This window comes from Tamandua tetradactyla, chromosome 18 (assembly GCF_023851605.1).
Source record: "Tamandua tetradactyla isolate mTamTet1 chromosome 18, mTamTet1.pri, whole genome shotgun sequence".
NCBI lineage: Eukaryota > Metazoa > Chordata > Mammalia > Pilosa > Myrmecophagidae > Tamandua > Tamandua tetradactyla.
In genome coordinates, this window is record NC_135344.1 from 45,907,329 (window position 1) to 45,924,961 (window position 17,633).

Sequence of the window (17,633 nt, forward strand, 5' to 3'; positions counted from 1 at the left end):
ATTTTCAAACATACTTCTCTTGACTTTCTATACCTTCTCTTCATCTGTTAGCCATGAACTGTTCTCCATTGTTCTAGAACATATCTTGAGCTTTGTATTAGTTTGCTAAATGCTGTTGGAATGTGATATACCAGAAATGGAATGGCTTTTAAGAAGGAAATTTATTAAGTTACAAATTTACAGTTCTAAGGCCATAAAAACGTCCATACTAAGGCATCCAGAGAAAGATACGTTGGCTTAAGAAAGGCCAATGTCTCTTACATGGGAAGGCACATGGTTGGTATCTGTATCTTCTCCTGGCTTCTGGTTTCAAACAGCTCTCAGTCCCTGTGTATCCTTTCGGCTACTGGCTTGCTTAGCATCTCATGGGAAGGCACATGGTAACATCTGCTGGGCTCTGCATCTCCAAACATCTATGTCTAGGTGTCTGCTCTCTCTGTCAGTACTCCAAGCAACTCCAAATGTCTATGTCTATGTCATTTCTGAAGCGACTGTCCTCTAAGCATCTGAACTTCCTCCAAAATATTTCCCCTTTTGAAGGACTCCAATAAACTAATCAAAACCCACTTTGAATGGGTGGAGTCACATTTCCATCTGATAAAAAGATCACATCCACAATTGGGTGTGTCACATCTCCATGAAAACAATCCAATCAGTTTCCACCCCACAATATTGAATCAGGATTAGAAGACATATGGCTATGCCCACAAGACTGGATCAGGAAAAAGGGCATGGCTTTTCTGGGGTATATAACAGCTTCAAACTGGCACGAGCTTTCTTGCCAATGAACACTCAACTCCTGCAATATCCCATCCCTAAATCCCTTCCCACTCGCCACCTATCTTAGAGATGCTCTTCCAAAGCCTAGGTGAAATCCTTCTTTTTTCCTCTTCCTCCCATAAAGCCCATACAAACTCAGTCCAGCAATTTGCTATCCTGGAATGCAACATTCACAGCCTTCTACCACTCACTGGAAATTACACTGGGTTGTCCTTGGCATTGTTATTAAAAATGTTAATTTTTGGTGGGCAACAGTGGCTCAATGGCAGAGTTCTTGCCTGCCATGCCAAAGACCCAGGTTCAAAAAAAAAAACCTCCTTTAAAGAAAATGTTAATTTTTTAAGCTTTGTCTTCTATCTGTAAGTCCACTGAGGAATACATAACAATAATGATAGCTACCACTGTATGTATCAGATACTGTACAGGGGGCTTTCACATACATTAACTCATTGAATTTCACCCTTACAAACATCCTATGGAATATGCATTATCACCCCCATTTTACAGACGAAGAAACTTGGGTTCAGTGTGGTAAATATTTTGCCTAAGATCATTCAGATAATAAGCAATATAACTGAGAGTTATACTCAGGGCTACTTGCTTCCATAACTCACATTGTCAGCCACTTCCCTAGTGGGGTCAACAGCACCTAACAAAATGCTGGGCCTAGATGAGGCACTTAACATAGACTGGCCAATTCAACATAGAATGATGAAGCCTAAGGACAAGACTTTGACCTTGACAGGTCATTGATAAAGTAGTTGGTTGCCTCATTGGCAAAATATGATGTAGGCCATCCCTACTGGACTTGAAGTATCAGCCTACTGGTTTTCCTATACTATTATAATTGCTGCCTTCTTTACCTGATTGAAGGGAGGCCTCTCCCTCATTTTTTCTAAACATTTTTTTATTGTAAAATATAACATATATTCAAAGAAAAGAAAGAAAAAAAAAGCAGTAATTTTCAAAGCACATTTCAACAAGTAGTTACCGAACAGATCCCAGAGTTTGTCATGGGCTACCATTCTACCATATCAAATTTTCCCTTCTAGCTACTCCAAAACACTAGAGCTAGAAGGAATATTAACATAGTGATTCAGCAGCCATATTCATTTGTTAAATCACATATTAACCGTTATACCTCATCCTCCTTTAATTTGTCCATTTTCTTTTCAGAAGAGGGCTTATACTAGCCCTACAACAGCCTTTATTTGAAGAAGACAGACACATCCATCATGTCAGGTGGAGAGTTGTGCCTATTTTAACCACGGATATTGTTAAATAGCTTTCCCATGGCCTCCACCTCTATGGACAAAAAGAAGTTCCAGAAGTTTGACACTCCTTGTGGGTAGCTGACCTGCAAAGACCCAGGGGACTGGACATGCTGCATTTTTGCTCATCTTGGCACAAGTGGTCTGTGAGGGTTCACTTCAAAGAGATGGTGGCAGAATGCTCAGTTCTAGTTGAGATTCTCAAAAATGCTCATCTTGGAACACCAAATCAAGTAGTGGTGTGCTGTAGTGGGGAAGATACCAACCTGGCAGCTAGGCCTGTCACTGATAGGATATGGGATCTTGGGCAAGTCACTTTTCTCTGAACTCTTTTAGCATCTGTAAAATAAAAGTGATGGATTATATGGGCTCTAAGGTCCAATTCAGCCATAGAATTCTGTGATGCTAGAAGGTTATGGGATTATGGTAGGAGGAGGTAGAAAAGACTAGGAACCTGGAATTCACCCTACTGGTGCTTACCCAATTCTGGATGTGTTTGTGTGGTTGGAGATGGACATAGATGGAAAAATATCTATGAAGCTGAATCCTGGGTAGTTAGAAAGTCTCAATTCTAAATGGAAAAATGGAACGATAGGGTCTGAAGATTGTTGCTTGACTAGCAACTTAGAAAACACATGAGGCTGGAAATTAACTTATAAAATTGTTTTTCTAGCTGCCAGGAGCATTCTGCCTCTGGGCACGAGGGTGTAACTCTCACCCCACTCATGTCCAGCTTTGTTCCTAGACTTAGAGTAAGCTTAAGGATGAACTTATTTCATTTTCAGCTTGGCACTGTGATGATTCTGCTCTTGCTAACTCTGCCTCTGAGGGGAAGCTGCAAGATGCCTTTGTTCAGCTAGAGCTGCCAGGCTGGCTTGGAGGGCAGCAGGCAGGATTGGGGCTCTGGCTGTCTTGATTGAATCTATAGGCCTGATTTCAGAACTGGGTATTTCAGGCTCTCAAGCCCTCACTTATATTCTCCCAGCACCTAAAGCCAACTAGATGGGACCATTTTTTCCTGTCTCAAAGCACTGTTATATTTCTATCTTGTTGAGTAGCTATGGGGATAGGCACATAGAAGGGACTCAGAGATACCCACAGATTGAACCTTTCAATTCAACAATCACATAGCACAGAGGAGGCTTGATATACCTATGATGTGAGTAAACTAGAGCTGTACCAGGAGAAGCTACTAGGATGTGTGGCAAACCATTTACTTTCTTTTGGTTGACCACAAACTCCTTTTGCTTTAACAGGTACTGAGAAAAATAACATTTTTGATCACCTGGGGCTCTGCTCTTTCTTTCAAGCTATGACCCAACCAATCTGATGAGAGATATTCAAGGAACAATTCAATTTCAAAATCACATGGGGAAAATAGCCACAGAGGTAATTTATTAACTTAAAATCTCATATGTATATAAACATTTGGCCACATTAAAAATAACACACACTGAGCTGAGGAGAAAACATGAGCTGGTTGGAGTTTGCCTTAATGATTACAGACTTCATTAAGCCATGTTCCTTCAGGCTTCTCCCCTCTCCAGAGTCTTTGCCTAGCAAATCTCTAGTATGAACCACGATGCTGGAAGCAGGGCTAAGTGAAAATAGTGACTCTGAAGAAGAGAAAGAGAGTCCTGCCCTCCCCATAATATTTGGGGTATGCTGGATAAGTCCCCACTGTAGGGGTCAGGTTTAAATAAACTCAAGTGTGCCTGGAAGGGTGAGTGACAGTGAAAGTTTTTCCTTGATTAACCTTGCCTTTCTACATCAAGCAAGTAACTGTGAGCCCTTCTTAGGGAGCTTCAAGGACATAATTTGTCCTTTTCCATTTTGCAAACATTGATTGGTTTTTTCTCACAGAAGGGGCTGGACGATGTTATAGAACTATCTGCAACACCACACTAGGTGTCCGGTCTTGCTTCAAGGGAAAAATGGAGGCTCGGCCAGCAAATCCCAATCACTCACTTTTGGAAGTAGGTAACAGGAGGAAAGACAGATTTCTTTGTGTCAGACCCTTTCTCTTGGTGGGATAGTCTGAAATTTAGATTAAGCTTCAAGGTTCTACAATAGCCTTTTCATACACATTTCAAAGTAAAATAGATTAAAATGTTACATATATTATTCAATTAATAATGATGACACAAGATTATATACAAATTCACATCTTATTGCCCTGACACCCTTGAAGTATCAATGGGATAGAGAAAGGCAGCTTGGGAGGGGGTAGGGAGTGTGGCTTATGAAAAATATATTCATTAATGTGCTGCTGAAACCCAATTTCAAATTGATCATTCAGGAGGAGGTAAAGAAGCAATTCAATTTCATTCTGTGGCATATGACCCCACCAAAAGAACCTTGAGTTCAGACCCTATTTCTAATTCTTCTAAAGGCAAACCTGCTTTTTAAAGAAAGTACAATTCTTTTCTTCATCCTTCTAGCATCTTTTTACTCCAGAGAGCAGTATGGATGCTGGTATCCAGAATGGGTGACTATACTACGGTTATTGTGACATCTGGGGCAAGGAAAACATAGTTCTGGAAACTTAACTTTCAGAAAATGGCTGAGGGCTCTTCGTCTTCCCTCTATTCATTTCTGTCACACCAAAGAAAGTTCCATATTCCAAAAGCTTTCTGAAATGGGATAAGACTGATTTGGTTATTCTCACAGGGTTGGACTTGTTAAAGTAAATTTGTAATTTGTAATGAGTTTTCAACTTATCAAGTGAATGACTATAGCTAGTTAGTCCTGACACTATATTTAGCTCCAGTACAATACAGTATTGGTAGGTTCCATTCTTCTCTTCTCCAAGGAACAAAAAGACCCAAGTGAAGGAAGGGTAGATGGAGGCAAAAGGGCTAAACACAGCCTGAAAAAACAATGAGGAGTCTACATACAAGATTTGATATACCAGCCAAGGAGTCTACTTAACCAGATTTTTCTAAATGAAATAATCTTGTTTTGATGAAGAATTCAGGGAAGCCATGCAGATTCACTAAGTACCTGCTTCCCTGGGTGGTCTGACTTTTGATACCAGTACTGAGTGACAAGACTCTTAGTCCCACTTCAGGCCTGGGGTTGGTGAAAGGGAGAGTCAGAAATAAAAGCAACACCCTCCAGATTTAGTAAAGTTGTCAAGTAACACATATCTGCCAATTACTGAAAAGGTTTAAACTCAGTGGTTCTACCAGGCTCATCACACTGCCTATCAGCTCGAGAAGCCACTAGAACTCACTGAAAGGGGTTCTGAAGGACTTATCAGAAGAGCTCTGTTAAATAAGAGGACAGCAGAGAGAATAAGGTCTTAAATGTAATTCTTCAACAGACTTTCTCAGGGTCAATTTGAGGCCTAGAGGGAAAGGGAGGAAGACACTGCGTGGGGTGGTAAAACATATCCTAGCAAGTAGAAACGGTTCTTCGGGGCCAGGGGACAGTGGTCCTGAGCAAAGAACATGCAGAGCCTGTCAACCAAAGGCTTTTGATCCTCATGGGTGAAGAAGGGCAGGGGAAGCCTGCTGCAACTGAAGGCACGCTCCCTGCAGTGGCACCTTTTCCAGGCACAACCTTAAGAAGTTCACAAGAGTGCATGTAACACAAGGGTGAATAAAACAGATACTTGGGTCAACTGCTTATTTCTCCTGGGAACTTGGAGGAGTAGTTATCTGAACATTAGTAGTGGACTTTCATTAGTAGTAGGCATTCAGGTTTATACCTCCACTGGATTTCCCTAGGGCATTCATTGCTGCATGTGATTTAAGGCCTGTTTCAAAGGGTTGGCTGGGTTCCCCCCTCAAGCCCACTGAACCCTTTGGGTATGGGATGGGCAACCCCAGGCTGATGACTACTGGGACACTCACAACTGGCTCTCAGTGTTGCTTGTGTTGGATGGTAGAGACATCAGTTACAACTTCAGAAGTAAATGACTACACTTAGAGGTAGGTGGTGAGAGGACAGAGTAGAGAAGGTGAAAGTATCTGTCTTTCTGAACTTGTCGGTGTTACAAAGGGGCAACTTTTAAATTAGAGGGATCTTTTAGTAGAAAGGTTTTCCTTGTATACAAAGAGAGCAACTCTTTGCAGCAGAAGATTGAGAAGGAAACACTCCTGAATTGAGGCTGAATATGCAATGGCCTTAGCCATGCAGGAAGTATCTTACATTATTTTTCTAATCTCTGCTTGGCATAGAAAATATATTGCCCCTTGCCCCCTTAGTGTGTTATCTAATGATTGGTCTAATTAAAAAAAAAAAAACTCTTCCTCTTAGAATGATTTCTAAATTCAATATTAACAGGATGCTAGTGAGATAAGTCCCTGCGAAAGAAGAGACACAATTACTTTTCAATCAAATAATTTAAGATGGGAGATCAGTATAATAAAGAGGCCCAAAAATTTCCTATGGAAATTTTGTAGCATGTACTTCAGTGTCAGATGAAAAATATATCTTCCAGAATCTGATTCTCCTCTAAGTCTTCAGGAGTCCTGCATGCCCTCATCTTGTTCCAGGTTGGTTTTGGAGGACTGATTCGGAAAGTACTGTGGTTCCAGGCACCAACTTCTTTGGAGGGACATGACCGAGGTTTGGGAGCAGAATTTGGGCTCAGAGATTGAACCAAATCCAACAGAGATGTCTCATACCTGTAACACAGACAGAAAACCATCAGACCATTAGAACATTATAATCCAAGAAGCCCAGCAGAGGTAGGCTGCCTAGGACAAGAATCAGATCACAGACCACATTATGTGCAAAAGGAAACTGTAGGAAAGGCAAGCATCAGAAGGGCTTTAAGAACCAAGATACCTGCTACCTGCCTGTAAACTCTTCTCTTCTGCTGAACTTTCTAACTTGCAAAGAGAATCTTGGAGTGGGCAAAGTAATAACGATAATAGTAATAGTATTTATAGTAATATTTACTGCAGGTTTGCTGAATAACAGGCCCTGTTCTTAATGCTTTACATAAAATTTAAACTTGTCTAACCCTTTAAATAACCCTAGGAGGCATGTACTGTACTATTCTCATTCCCATTATATACATGAGGAAACTGAGGTTCAGGGATTAATTCATTTAACATGAAGCTATTATATGGCAAAATCAGGATTTAAACTCAGATAATTTGTCTCTAGTTCTCTTATACAGAACACTATGTTGCTTCTTAAAGTCTTTGCAGCCACACAGACTTGGTTCAAATTACTGCTCTACTATAATCAAGGTGTGTGATGCTAGGAAATTATTCAATGTCTTACTTCAGTTCCCTCATCTGTAAAAAGCTAAAAGACATCCAGTTAGGATTAAATGAGTTAGTTGAAACATATTAGCCCATAATAGATACTCAATAAACACTAGTTCCTTCCTGCTTACCTATTCTCACTTTCTGAAGGATCCTGGGAAAATAAGTTTTAAACTTGAAAGTAGTTAAAATGGGATACTTTATGTTGTATATAGGTTATCACAATTTAAAAAAAAAAACAACATAATCCCCCCCTCTCCGAAAAAGGTAAGAAAACCTCGAGCCACCACACCCACTCCCCAGCTTAGTGCTGAGAGCCCTCTTAGTGAGCATTCATCTCCTCCCTCTTCCCCTCCATCTTAAGAAACTGTCATCTGAATCTCTAAAAACTTCCTTGGTATTCAGCATTCTTTCAAAAAGGGTAAGCTTGTACTTAAGTAATTTCTATAGATACATCATGAAGCCTCATTTTGTCCAACAGACGGAAAGTCATTTTTTTAACCTAATTTTTCAATGAAAATGTTCAAAATGAGCAAAAAAGCGATGTTGAAATTTCACCTCTGGACATACTACTCAATAATTCTTGGTTGGATGAATTAATGAAGAACAGAAAGAGCAGGAGAAGCAAACTGGCCAACTTCCTGAGATGACTCTATGTTCCATGCATGAGCCTGCAGATATGGCTATCTATTGCATGAGGAAACAGTCATGAATGCTTAGAAAGAAATCTTTCTCAAGAACTTGCTTTCCAGTTTCTGATACTCTAGGTCCTATGGAATCCCTAACTTCCTTTCCAGACTGGGGGTGGGGGTGGGGTAATTTATTCTTTAAATCAGTATCTCTACTCGCAGTTTCTTTTCCCTCAAATATCCCACACATTAACATCAAATTAATTTTGGTGAAGTACTCATTAATCACACTAGTCTCTTTCTTAAAAACAATCAGCTTCTTCCTATTACTAATAAAACAAAGAACAAATTTATAAGCCAGGTCTTGTATAATTTGGTCCTACCTATTTTATCATGGTTCCTTCCCACTGCTCTTGATATTGTTTCTATGCATTAGAGAAACTAAACTTCTGGATGAACAATGTCTTTTCCTCCTCTGTAATATCTTCATCCTCCTCTAAAAGTCTACTTGAAATTTTCAGAGAACCTCCTTTGATTATAATGTTCTATACCCACATAAACTACTCTCCCTTTAAATATATAACCCCCAATTTCTTCATTCCTCTTCCTTTTTTTAATGTTCTTTCCTCATTTTACTTTAACAAAAGTCAATGGTATTCTAAAACTCCTTTTTAACATATAACATTTTTTTATGATAAAAGGGAATGAAGTTCTGATATATGTGACAACCCAGATGAACTTTGAGGACATCATGTGGAGTGAAAGAAGCCAGGCACGAAATAACAGATATTGTATGAGCTCACTGATATGAAATATCTAGAATATACAAATGCAAAGAGAGAAAAAGTCGATTCCAGGTTACCAGGGCTGGGGAAGGGAGGGATTGGGGAGTTACTGCTTAATAGCTATTCTGTGGGGGTGATGAAAAGGTTTTGGCAATGGATGGTGGTGATGAGGGCACAACATGTGTGCTGGTTCAAAAGGATGTATGTCTCCTAGAAAAGCCATGTTTTAATCTAAATACCATTTCATAAAGGTAGAATAATCCCTATTCAATACTGTATGTTTGAAACTGTAATCAGATCATCTCCCTGGATGATGTGATTTAGTCAAGAGTGGTTGTTAAACTGGATTAGGTGACGACATGTCTCCACCCATTTGGGAGGGTCTTGATTGGTTTATTGGAGTTCTATAAAAGAGGAAACGTTTTGGAGAATGGGAGATTCAGAGAGAGCAGAGAATGTTGCAGCACCACGAAGCAGAGAGTGTACAAGCCTGCAACCTTTGGAGATGAAGAAGGAAAATGCCTCCCGGGGAGCTTCATGAAACCGGAAGCCAGGACAGAAAGCTAGCAGATGATGCCGTGTTTGCCATGTGCCCTTCCAACTGAGAGAGAAGCCCTGACTGTGTTCACCATGTGCCTTCTGACTTGAGAGAGAAACTCTAAACTTCATCAGCCTTCTTGAACAAAGGTATCTTTCCCTGGGTGCCTTAGATTGGACATTTCTATAGACTCATTTTAACTGGGACATTTTCTCGGCCTTAGAACTTTAAACTAGCAACTCATTAAATTCCCCCTTTTAAAAGCCATTCTGTTTCTGGTATATTGCATTCCGGCAGCTAGCAAACTAGAACAAAATGTGAATGTAATTAACATCACTGGATTGTATACAAGAAAGTGGTTAAAACAGGAAATTTAGGTTGTTTCTACAATAAAATTTAAAAACAAAAACAAAAACTTTCTATGCTAGTTCCAGCTAAGTACTCCTTTCTGAGTACTCCTGATTTAAAAAGTTAGATTTAAAATAAAACTTAAAAGTTGTTTTTTTTTTTTTTTTTTTTACTACTACTTATATAGTTCCTTCTAGTTGCCAGACATGAAACCTGGCCCTTTATATATATAACATTTTCAAGATGATGTCCTATAGGTAAAAGAGTTGGAAACTCAAGACCTAAATGAGCACCTGGGTTTATAAGTGTAACTGTCCTGCCAGTCAGCTCCAGGCTGTTTCCTGTTTGGTGACTGGTGTTTTGAGATCAAGGGAGTCGCTAAAGGTCACCAAGTGTCCTCAGTATTTTACAGAGTAAGGACAACAGACTCGCTGGGTGAAAACCACCCTCTGCTACCAGATGCTGGCCCCAGTACAGGCCCTGAGCCTGGAGAAGGCAGGAGAGTGAGGCTTTAGGGGCCTGGGCTTCTCTACCTCAGTCAGGCAACATAGAGCTCTCCAAAACTCTGAAATCTGCTCCACAACCAACTGTTACGATGCACCCTGAAATCCACTGCCTGTATGCATATATGCCATTCAAAGACAAGGAGGAGTACAGCAGAGAACACAGGACCCAACAAATGAGTATGACTGCTGAATCACCACACCGACACTTCTCCTCTTCTCCAGTGTCCTGGTTCAGCCAGAATCAAAACTGAAAAACCGTGGAACTGTAACCTATACCAAACCCCAAAATCTGTTCCACAACCACCCATTAAAATGCACCGGAAATTCACTGCTCTCCTGCACACATGCTATACTTCACAACAACAACAACAAGTCCAAAAAACAAAAGTAAAAGCAAAACAAAACAAAAGCCCTGGCTGTCGGTATCTTCCTCTGTAAAATGGGGGTGATGTATGCACCGAGCAAGTTTACCGGGAGGCCCTGAGTCTATTTACAGATTGTGCTTGGCACACAGGAGGCACTCCATGTGTGCTATTCCACATGACACATGAAATTAGCCATTTTACCTGACTGACTGCTACTATTTTCAGTTGCCATGGCTGCTGCTTTCTTCCTCAGCTAACATGCTGGACTCACAATACAAACTGCAAACGTGACATCAATACATAGGAAAATGATATCAAGCATAGGTAGAGATAGTGGCTAAGTGATTCCCACACAGAAAGAGGGTGTCTCTGTCCTGGAGATATATAACTATTCCAATGAACGAAAAGATCCGGGGTAAAATCCTTAGCTGGGATGGGAGTGGAGTAGTGGGGTTGTTTAGCATTCAAGTTTTATCACTGGTACAGTATCTTCAGCTAAGTGAAATTCCCATGTTTAAATAATAACCTGTAGAAATCAAGAGTAAGATGACAAACCTTGGTGATAAAGGGTAAACTCATTGTGTCAATGTTTTCCTTTAACAGCTGTCACTCATTTCTGAACTTGACTGACCCCCCCTACCAGTCTCAATTCATAGGGATCCTAACTCAGGCACACTGTGAACTGTGATCCATTTGAACTGTGGATCAAGAAGGAAATGGCTAATACTGCCTTTTAAAATGTATCGTATTAAAATATCTGCTGGAAAACCTGACCCTACTAACTGAGCTAATGACTTTGGAAATTTGAAAGATGAAAGTACAATTTTGGAACCCCTTCCATCCACATTTTATAATAAGTATAAATTTGTTTTCTGTTACAATAAAGAAATTAAATTTGAGCCCTATTTCAAAAAGAGGATCAACTATTTATGAAATCTCTGAAAGTCACGGACTATGTGAAAGCAGAACTACCTTTCATTTTGCTGATCACTTCCTTGTCAAAGGAAATGAACCTTCAATTTGAAAAAGTACACATGCCTGAAGCTACTGACTCCTGAGATGTACTGGCTGGTAGGACCACACCCTGTAGGTCCAGAAGAGCATATACTTGCCATTGGTGTTCTCTGAGCCCTGAAGCTCAATGGCCAAGGAAGGTACACACAAGTGTGTGCCCAGATTTCCAACATGACGGAGGGCAGATGCCAACAAGTATTTTCTACCCTTGAAAGTTTTAGCTGAGTTATGAGTGCTCAGGAAGGAAAAGCATTGCCACCAGGAGTCAACTCTGGTTCAAGAAAAGTCATACTAAATGGTCCTGAAACATTTGCTGGGCTGGTAAATTGGGGTAATGTCTTTCAGTTACAACACACTGATATTTTCATGATGTTTGACGGTGTCCTATAATCAAATGATTGTCAAACCAGAATCTGGGTGGATTGATAGCATAGGTGGATATGCCTACCTATATATAAAATGCAAAGAATATTGTTTAAAGGATTTATGTGGTCTGGAGGGCATTGGTCAAGGCAGATTACACATTGGTCCAATCTTGATCTCTGAGTAAATGGAGACGGCTCGTTCCAGCTTGACAGCAGCAGAGTACAGACAAGGACCCAGGATGGCTGCCTCCTTCTTTCTGGTGCGCTCTGACTTGTCCTTGCTGCCAGCTTCCAACATCATTATCTGAAGTACCTGGATAGAGCTGCTTTGAGGAAACTGGAGTTCACCACTGTCCAGCTGTGGCGCCCCTGGGCCCTGAGTCTCAAAGGGGCCTCCAGATACTGCCTCCTCCTCTTGCTTTTAATACAGAACTTTATACAGAGCAGGTACTTTGTTTATGAATGACTTGTGGAGTATTGTTCATCATCTGCGACAAACAAGAAGTATAGACACAGCAGGAGGATATCCAACTTGGTTCAAACACTGCTGCAATCTCCATCAACAGAGGTGCAAAAATTTGGAAACCCTAGAAGCACCAGTAAAGACCTTTCCTGCCTGAGAGCTATTACAAATTCGGGAGTAGAGTTGAGACAGGAAAGGCATTCTCAAGTGGAGAAGGGCATGCATAAACAATTTGCAGTTTTGATTGAGGTTCCTTCATTGAGCAGTGGTGTTAGCAGCAGAAGCAATGCCAGAATAACACATAGACTACATAGATTAAGGGTGACTGTGGAGATGCACGGGCAGGTTGCAATATAGCAACTTGAAAATGCTGTTAGAGTAAAATAGGAAGTCTATTCCTTCTCTTTCATTGTCCATATCCCACTGCATCATTAAACCATGGCCTTAATTTTCTTGTTGGAGTTCTGTTTTTAGGCTCTACCCTTTCTAGTCCAGTTTATTATAACTTCCTAAGGTACTACTGTTTCACACCCCTGTTCAAGGGAGGGTGCCACAGGAAAGGAAGATAACAGAGAAGCAACTAGCATTCCTTAGTCATGGTACCAGTGGCCTTACATGACATTTTACAGATATGATTTTTATTTCATCTGAATTACCATGCATTGTTACTTATCTTTTTACATACATCCTGCTTTCTTATGTATATTTTAATCATTTAAAAATATTTTTTGTTGTTATATCCCACATTGCTTCCTCTTCCTCTGCTCTTAACATTCCAGAGCTAGGTCATCTGATATTCCTTCCTGGGTCAATGCTGACTGCAAGAGAAAGCATACTTTTTACATGTCCTCATCTAAACCACGACTGGTTGGGCTCTACCCCCAGCTCTCTGGCTCCTGGCCAGAGTCAGAATCTGGTATTTTAGAAATGAATTGGGTAAAGGATAAAAACAGGAACTGCACAGGAGAAATACAAATGTCCAGAAAATATGAAAAAAATGCTCATTGTAACCACTAGTAATCAGGGAAATGAACAGTTAAAATAAGGATACAATTGGAGAAGGAGCAGATTTGCAAATATTAAAAAATTAATAATATCCAGTGTTGGCATATGGGTGGGAAAACAGGACTTCTCATCTACATCTGGTGAGAGCATAAATAGGCAGAACATTTTTGGAGGGCAAACTGTGTATATCTATCAAAATGTAAAAGTGAATACTCTGACTCAATTTCTACTTCTAATTTATTGTACAGAAACACTTTTAAATGTATACAAAGATATAAATATAACGTTGTTAACCATAGCCTTGAAAAAACAAGGGATTGGTGAAATAAATCCTGGTATATTCATATAATCAAATACTACATCATCTTGAAAAAAGGGATAGATATTTTATATGTGGATACAGAAAGGTGTCCACCGTATATTATTAATTATAAAAATTAAATTGCAGAACAGTTTTTAAAAATTTCACACATAGAGACCTATGAACGTCCTACCTGGACAAATACCCTGTTTTCTACTATTGCTCCAACTGACTTCAGAATTGGAAGTCCTGAATGCCCCGAATGTCAGGACTCTGGTGTTGGAAACTGCTTGAATCATATATACACTTTGCTTTTTTAGAACACTTCTTTGGCTACACAGCTACTCACTATTATGCTTTGTTCAGATAGTTGCCCTAGGAAGTAGTCCTCCACCAGATTCTTCCTTTTACTTGCTGTGTATCGCTAAGAGCTCTTGTCCTATATATATAGATAGATATTCATTTGTATTATAATATAAAACTTTGATGTAAAAAATAGAATCTTTTGCAATTTGTAGGTTTATGTTGCTATCCATATATTAATCTTTTTTCCCAGTTATGTTTTATAAGTAATATATATTATTAAAAGAAATTTTAGTATTTTAGAATACCTTTTATTGCACTTTCTTCCCTGCCCCATCTGCTTTTTGAACTAGGAGCCCTATGTTTTCATTTTACATTGATCCTGGAAAATCATGTAGCTGGCCTTGCCCTCAAGCCCCAGGCAAGATCAGACTACCATCCGAGGCATGGAAATGTCATGGCATTTTCTATGGGATGAAAATCTGGCTTATTGTAATTCAAGCCCTTTTTAGCAGATTTTTTTTTTGCATCTTTTAGTCTCGCAGCATCAAGGTAATGTTCCTATACAATTATCTTTGTCACTCAAAAACTATGGTTTCTGTGTTCAACCTAAACATTTTACTTTAAGGTGTAAATCAATACCTTGAGCACTATTTCTAAAAAGTTTGCTTATAAGCAGGACAGGCATACTTTATACTCAAGGAATTGGCTTTGCTTAAACCTTCCTTGGAGACATGCAATCTTGTAATAATCATCTCTTTCATCATACAGATGATTAATTTAACAGAAAAAACGAAAGTCTATAGTTTTCTATTTAATTTCATGCTTATGACAGCTAAGGAAAGAGGTTCTAAGTATATTCTGAATGAGGAAATAAGGCAGTTACTTTCTGGTTTAAAAAGTAGAGTTAGGGTGGGCCACAGCAGCTCAGCAGGCAGAGAATTCTTGCCTGCCATGCCAGAGACCCAGGTTCGATTCTTGGTGCCTGCCTATGCCAAAAAAAAACAGAAGAAAGAAAAAAAAAAAGAAAAAGTAGAGTTAAAGTAATTGGGAATCAGAAAATATGTCAGAAATTGACCTTTCAGAGAGGCAAACTGAAATCCAGAGTAAAAATAAGCATTTGTATTTAAAGGGTGATTTGATAGGTACCAATTTATTCAATCATTTGAAAAAAAGTTGTGGGCCTCCAATTCTTTCATAGTGCTCTTATTTACACACAATATAGTAAAAAATCTTTATACTATGGGAAGAATGACCAATGAAACAAAGAATGCTAGATTTGATGTATTAGGATAAAATAGGTTATATAGCAGTAACAAATGAACCTCAAAATTACAATGGCTTTATACAACTCAAATCTCTTTCATGATTATGTTCCACGCTTAAAATAGTTCCAGGCAGACAGTGGCTCCACTTATAGCTGCATCAGCTGGAACATCTGGGCTTCTCTGTTGTGTCAGCAGGGAAGAAAGACTCAAGAACTGTACATAGGTTTTCCACAGTCTGCAATGATGCATCACGTCTCTTTACAATTGATTGGTTAAACCAGTCATGTGGCTCCAGAAAGGAGGAACTGGATGTTGACAAACTCTAGAAATGACTAACGATTAAGGAATGGGTCTTAGACATAATATGGAATGGTTCCTTCATTGTGCAGATGAGTAAACTGAGGTCCAGAGAGGTATAAGTGATTTGACTGGGGTTGCACAGCAAGTGAGTGATAAAACGAAGTGGTTTGACTCTTGACTTTCCAGACTAATTCCTCTTCAATCTTTCAAACAAGATAAATAAGATATAACTAAAGGAAAAGGAAAAGGAAAAGAAGGAAACGGTTTCTGTTTCCAACTACATTTTATTTAAAAGGCATAGTATGATTGGCTACCAAATAACTAATGTGAATGCATACAAAATCACTCAATGTGGAAGAGAAGTTTTGACATACCCTGTGTAGACTGACAAAGTCAACAGTTTGGAAAAGGATGCAGTCCTCTTTGTTTTACTTAACTCAGCTACCGAAAAACCAAATCTTGTAGTTGTTCAGCTAGATTTTAAATAGATTTCACATCTTTACATGATAGAAAAGTTAATTATTATTATTATTTTTATGTTGGCTTTCCAGCCTAAACTGTTTTGCATTGAATATAAACATATTTATAACTCCATGTGAACACGCTCATATTCCTAATCAACCTAGCTATCTTTTCCTCCAACAAATCTATCCTAAAGTATAAGTGCTTATCTTCATGTTTCTGCATTATGATAAAAATTCCATTTCTCTAGAAACCACAAACAATCATGGATTACACTGCGAGAGAAAATCAGAGTTTGTGGTGGGCACGGCCTCAGAATTCAGTTGTACCTCACAGATAATTTTGTTCGATAAGCTTTAAGTTTTATAGCACTATTACTATCAGAAAAGATCAAATAATTTGACAGATTAAAAAGCAACGAAACAGCAAAGATTATTTTAAAAACCAAAGCTTGAGAAATCACACAATTTTACACCAGGATTATATCCACATTAAAGCAAAATGAAAAATGAATTTCTATAGGATTTTGCACTAAATACTAAATACATTTTTGCACACTGTATGTTTATCAAATTGTATTCTAGGAGCAGTATATCTTAGTTTGCTGAGATGATGTGAAAGGAGGCTATAAACTCATCTAGCTTGGTCTGATCCTGCTGGGGCTATGTGGTATTCAGATAATTTAAAACGACACACAACTTATTCAGATCCATAACATCTAGCCCTTGAAAAGGCCAGACTGTTTTTTAAAAGTCAGTGGAATGAACTGTGTTGGCTTTTTTTGTGTCTGCACCTCACAGATTCAGTACTCATGAATTGCTAAGGCACACAGGCTTACTTTAATAGCTTCATTATGGAGAGGTGATGAATGTTAGGCTTATTTGGTCTGCTCAGCCATTATCATTCAGGAAGCACTTTGAACTTGGCTGTAGTGGCATTAATTTTATCCTCTTGGGACTTTATTTCCAGTTTTGTTTGTCTCTGAGCTAGCATGATACCAAGATAAAACTCAAGGGAAGATGTAGCCACTGCTTGTCTAACTTGGCTCTATGCATACAATATTCTCTGGCCCAGAGAATATTAACACCAAGGCCCAGAAATGAATGGAATTCATGGTCCATTCAATAGGCTGCACTGGGTGAAAACCCAACTATGATGCTGGAGCTTTCTATTTCCCTTTTTTATTGTTTGTGATTTTAGTAAATCTCTTTTGATTTTCCTGTGTGTCACTAATACATTCCTCCTTTCTTGTCTTTTAAATGATGGATGTTCCAGGGCTCAATTCTTAGCTCTGCTTTCTTAGGTAATTCCATCCATTCTCATGGCTTTAAATAACATCCATATGTTGGCGAGTCCCAAATATATAGCTCCAACATCAACCTCACCTGAGTTCTAAATTTGCATACCCAACTGCTACCTGTTATCTCCACTTTAGATGTGTAATAGGCATCCTCGACTGTCCAAAATACAACTCTTACATTATTCTGCCAAATTCCTCTACTCTCCACCAATCCAATTGCTCAGATAAAAACATATTATTCTTGATTCCTATCTCTGGATCTTTCTGTGTGTTGTACCCTTTGCTTAGATGCTCTTCTCTCATACATTGCTTGTCCCCTCCATTCATTAATGCCTTTGTTTAAATATCACCTCTTCAATGAGTCTTTCCCTAACCACTCTAACCAAAATAGCCATCACTCCACAG

At 39.1% G+C, this 17,633-nt stretch overlaps 1 protein-coding gene across 8 annotated transcripts in view; it reads right to left on the reverse strand.

Annotated features, from left to right (window-relative positions):
* Positions 1–1,191: 1,191 nt before the first annotated feature.
* The window catches only part of KIAA1328 (KIAA1328 ortholog), a 495,375-nt gene continuing 478,933 nt past the window's right edge, over positions 1,192–17,633 (reverse strand). For 4 of the 8 annotated variants that reach the window (XM_077135595.1, XM_077135593.1, XM_077135598.1 and 1 more), the window contains one exon: positions 1,196–6,685. In XM_077135595.1, the coding sequence (XP_076991710.1) occupies positions 6,475–6,685 (211 nt within the window). In that variant the 3' untranslated portion in view covers positions 1,196–6,474. Of the gene's footprint in view, positions 6,686–17,633 lie in introns of all 8 variants that reach the window. The other 4 variants (XM_077135596.1, XM_077135599.1, XM_077135592.1 and 1 more) reach the window with 4 other exon arrangements.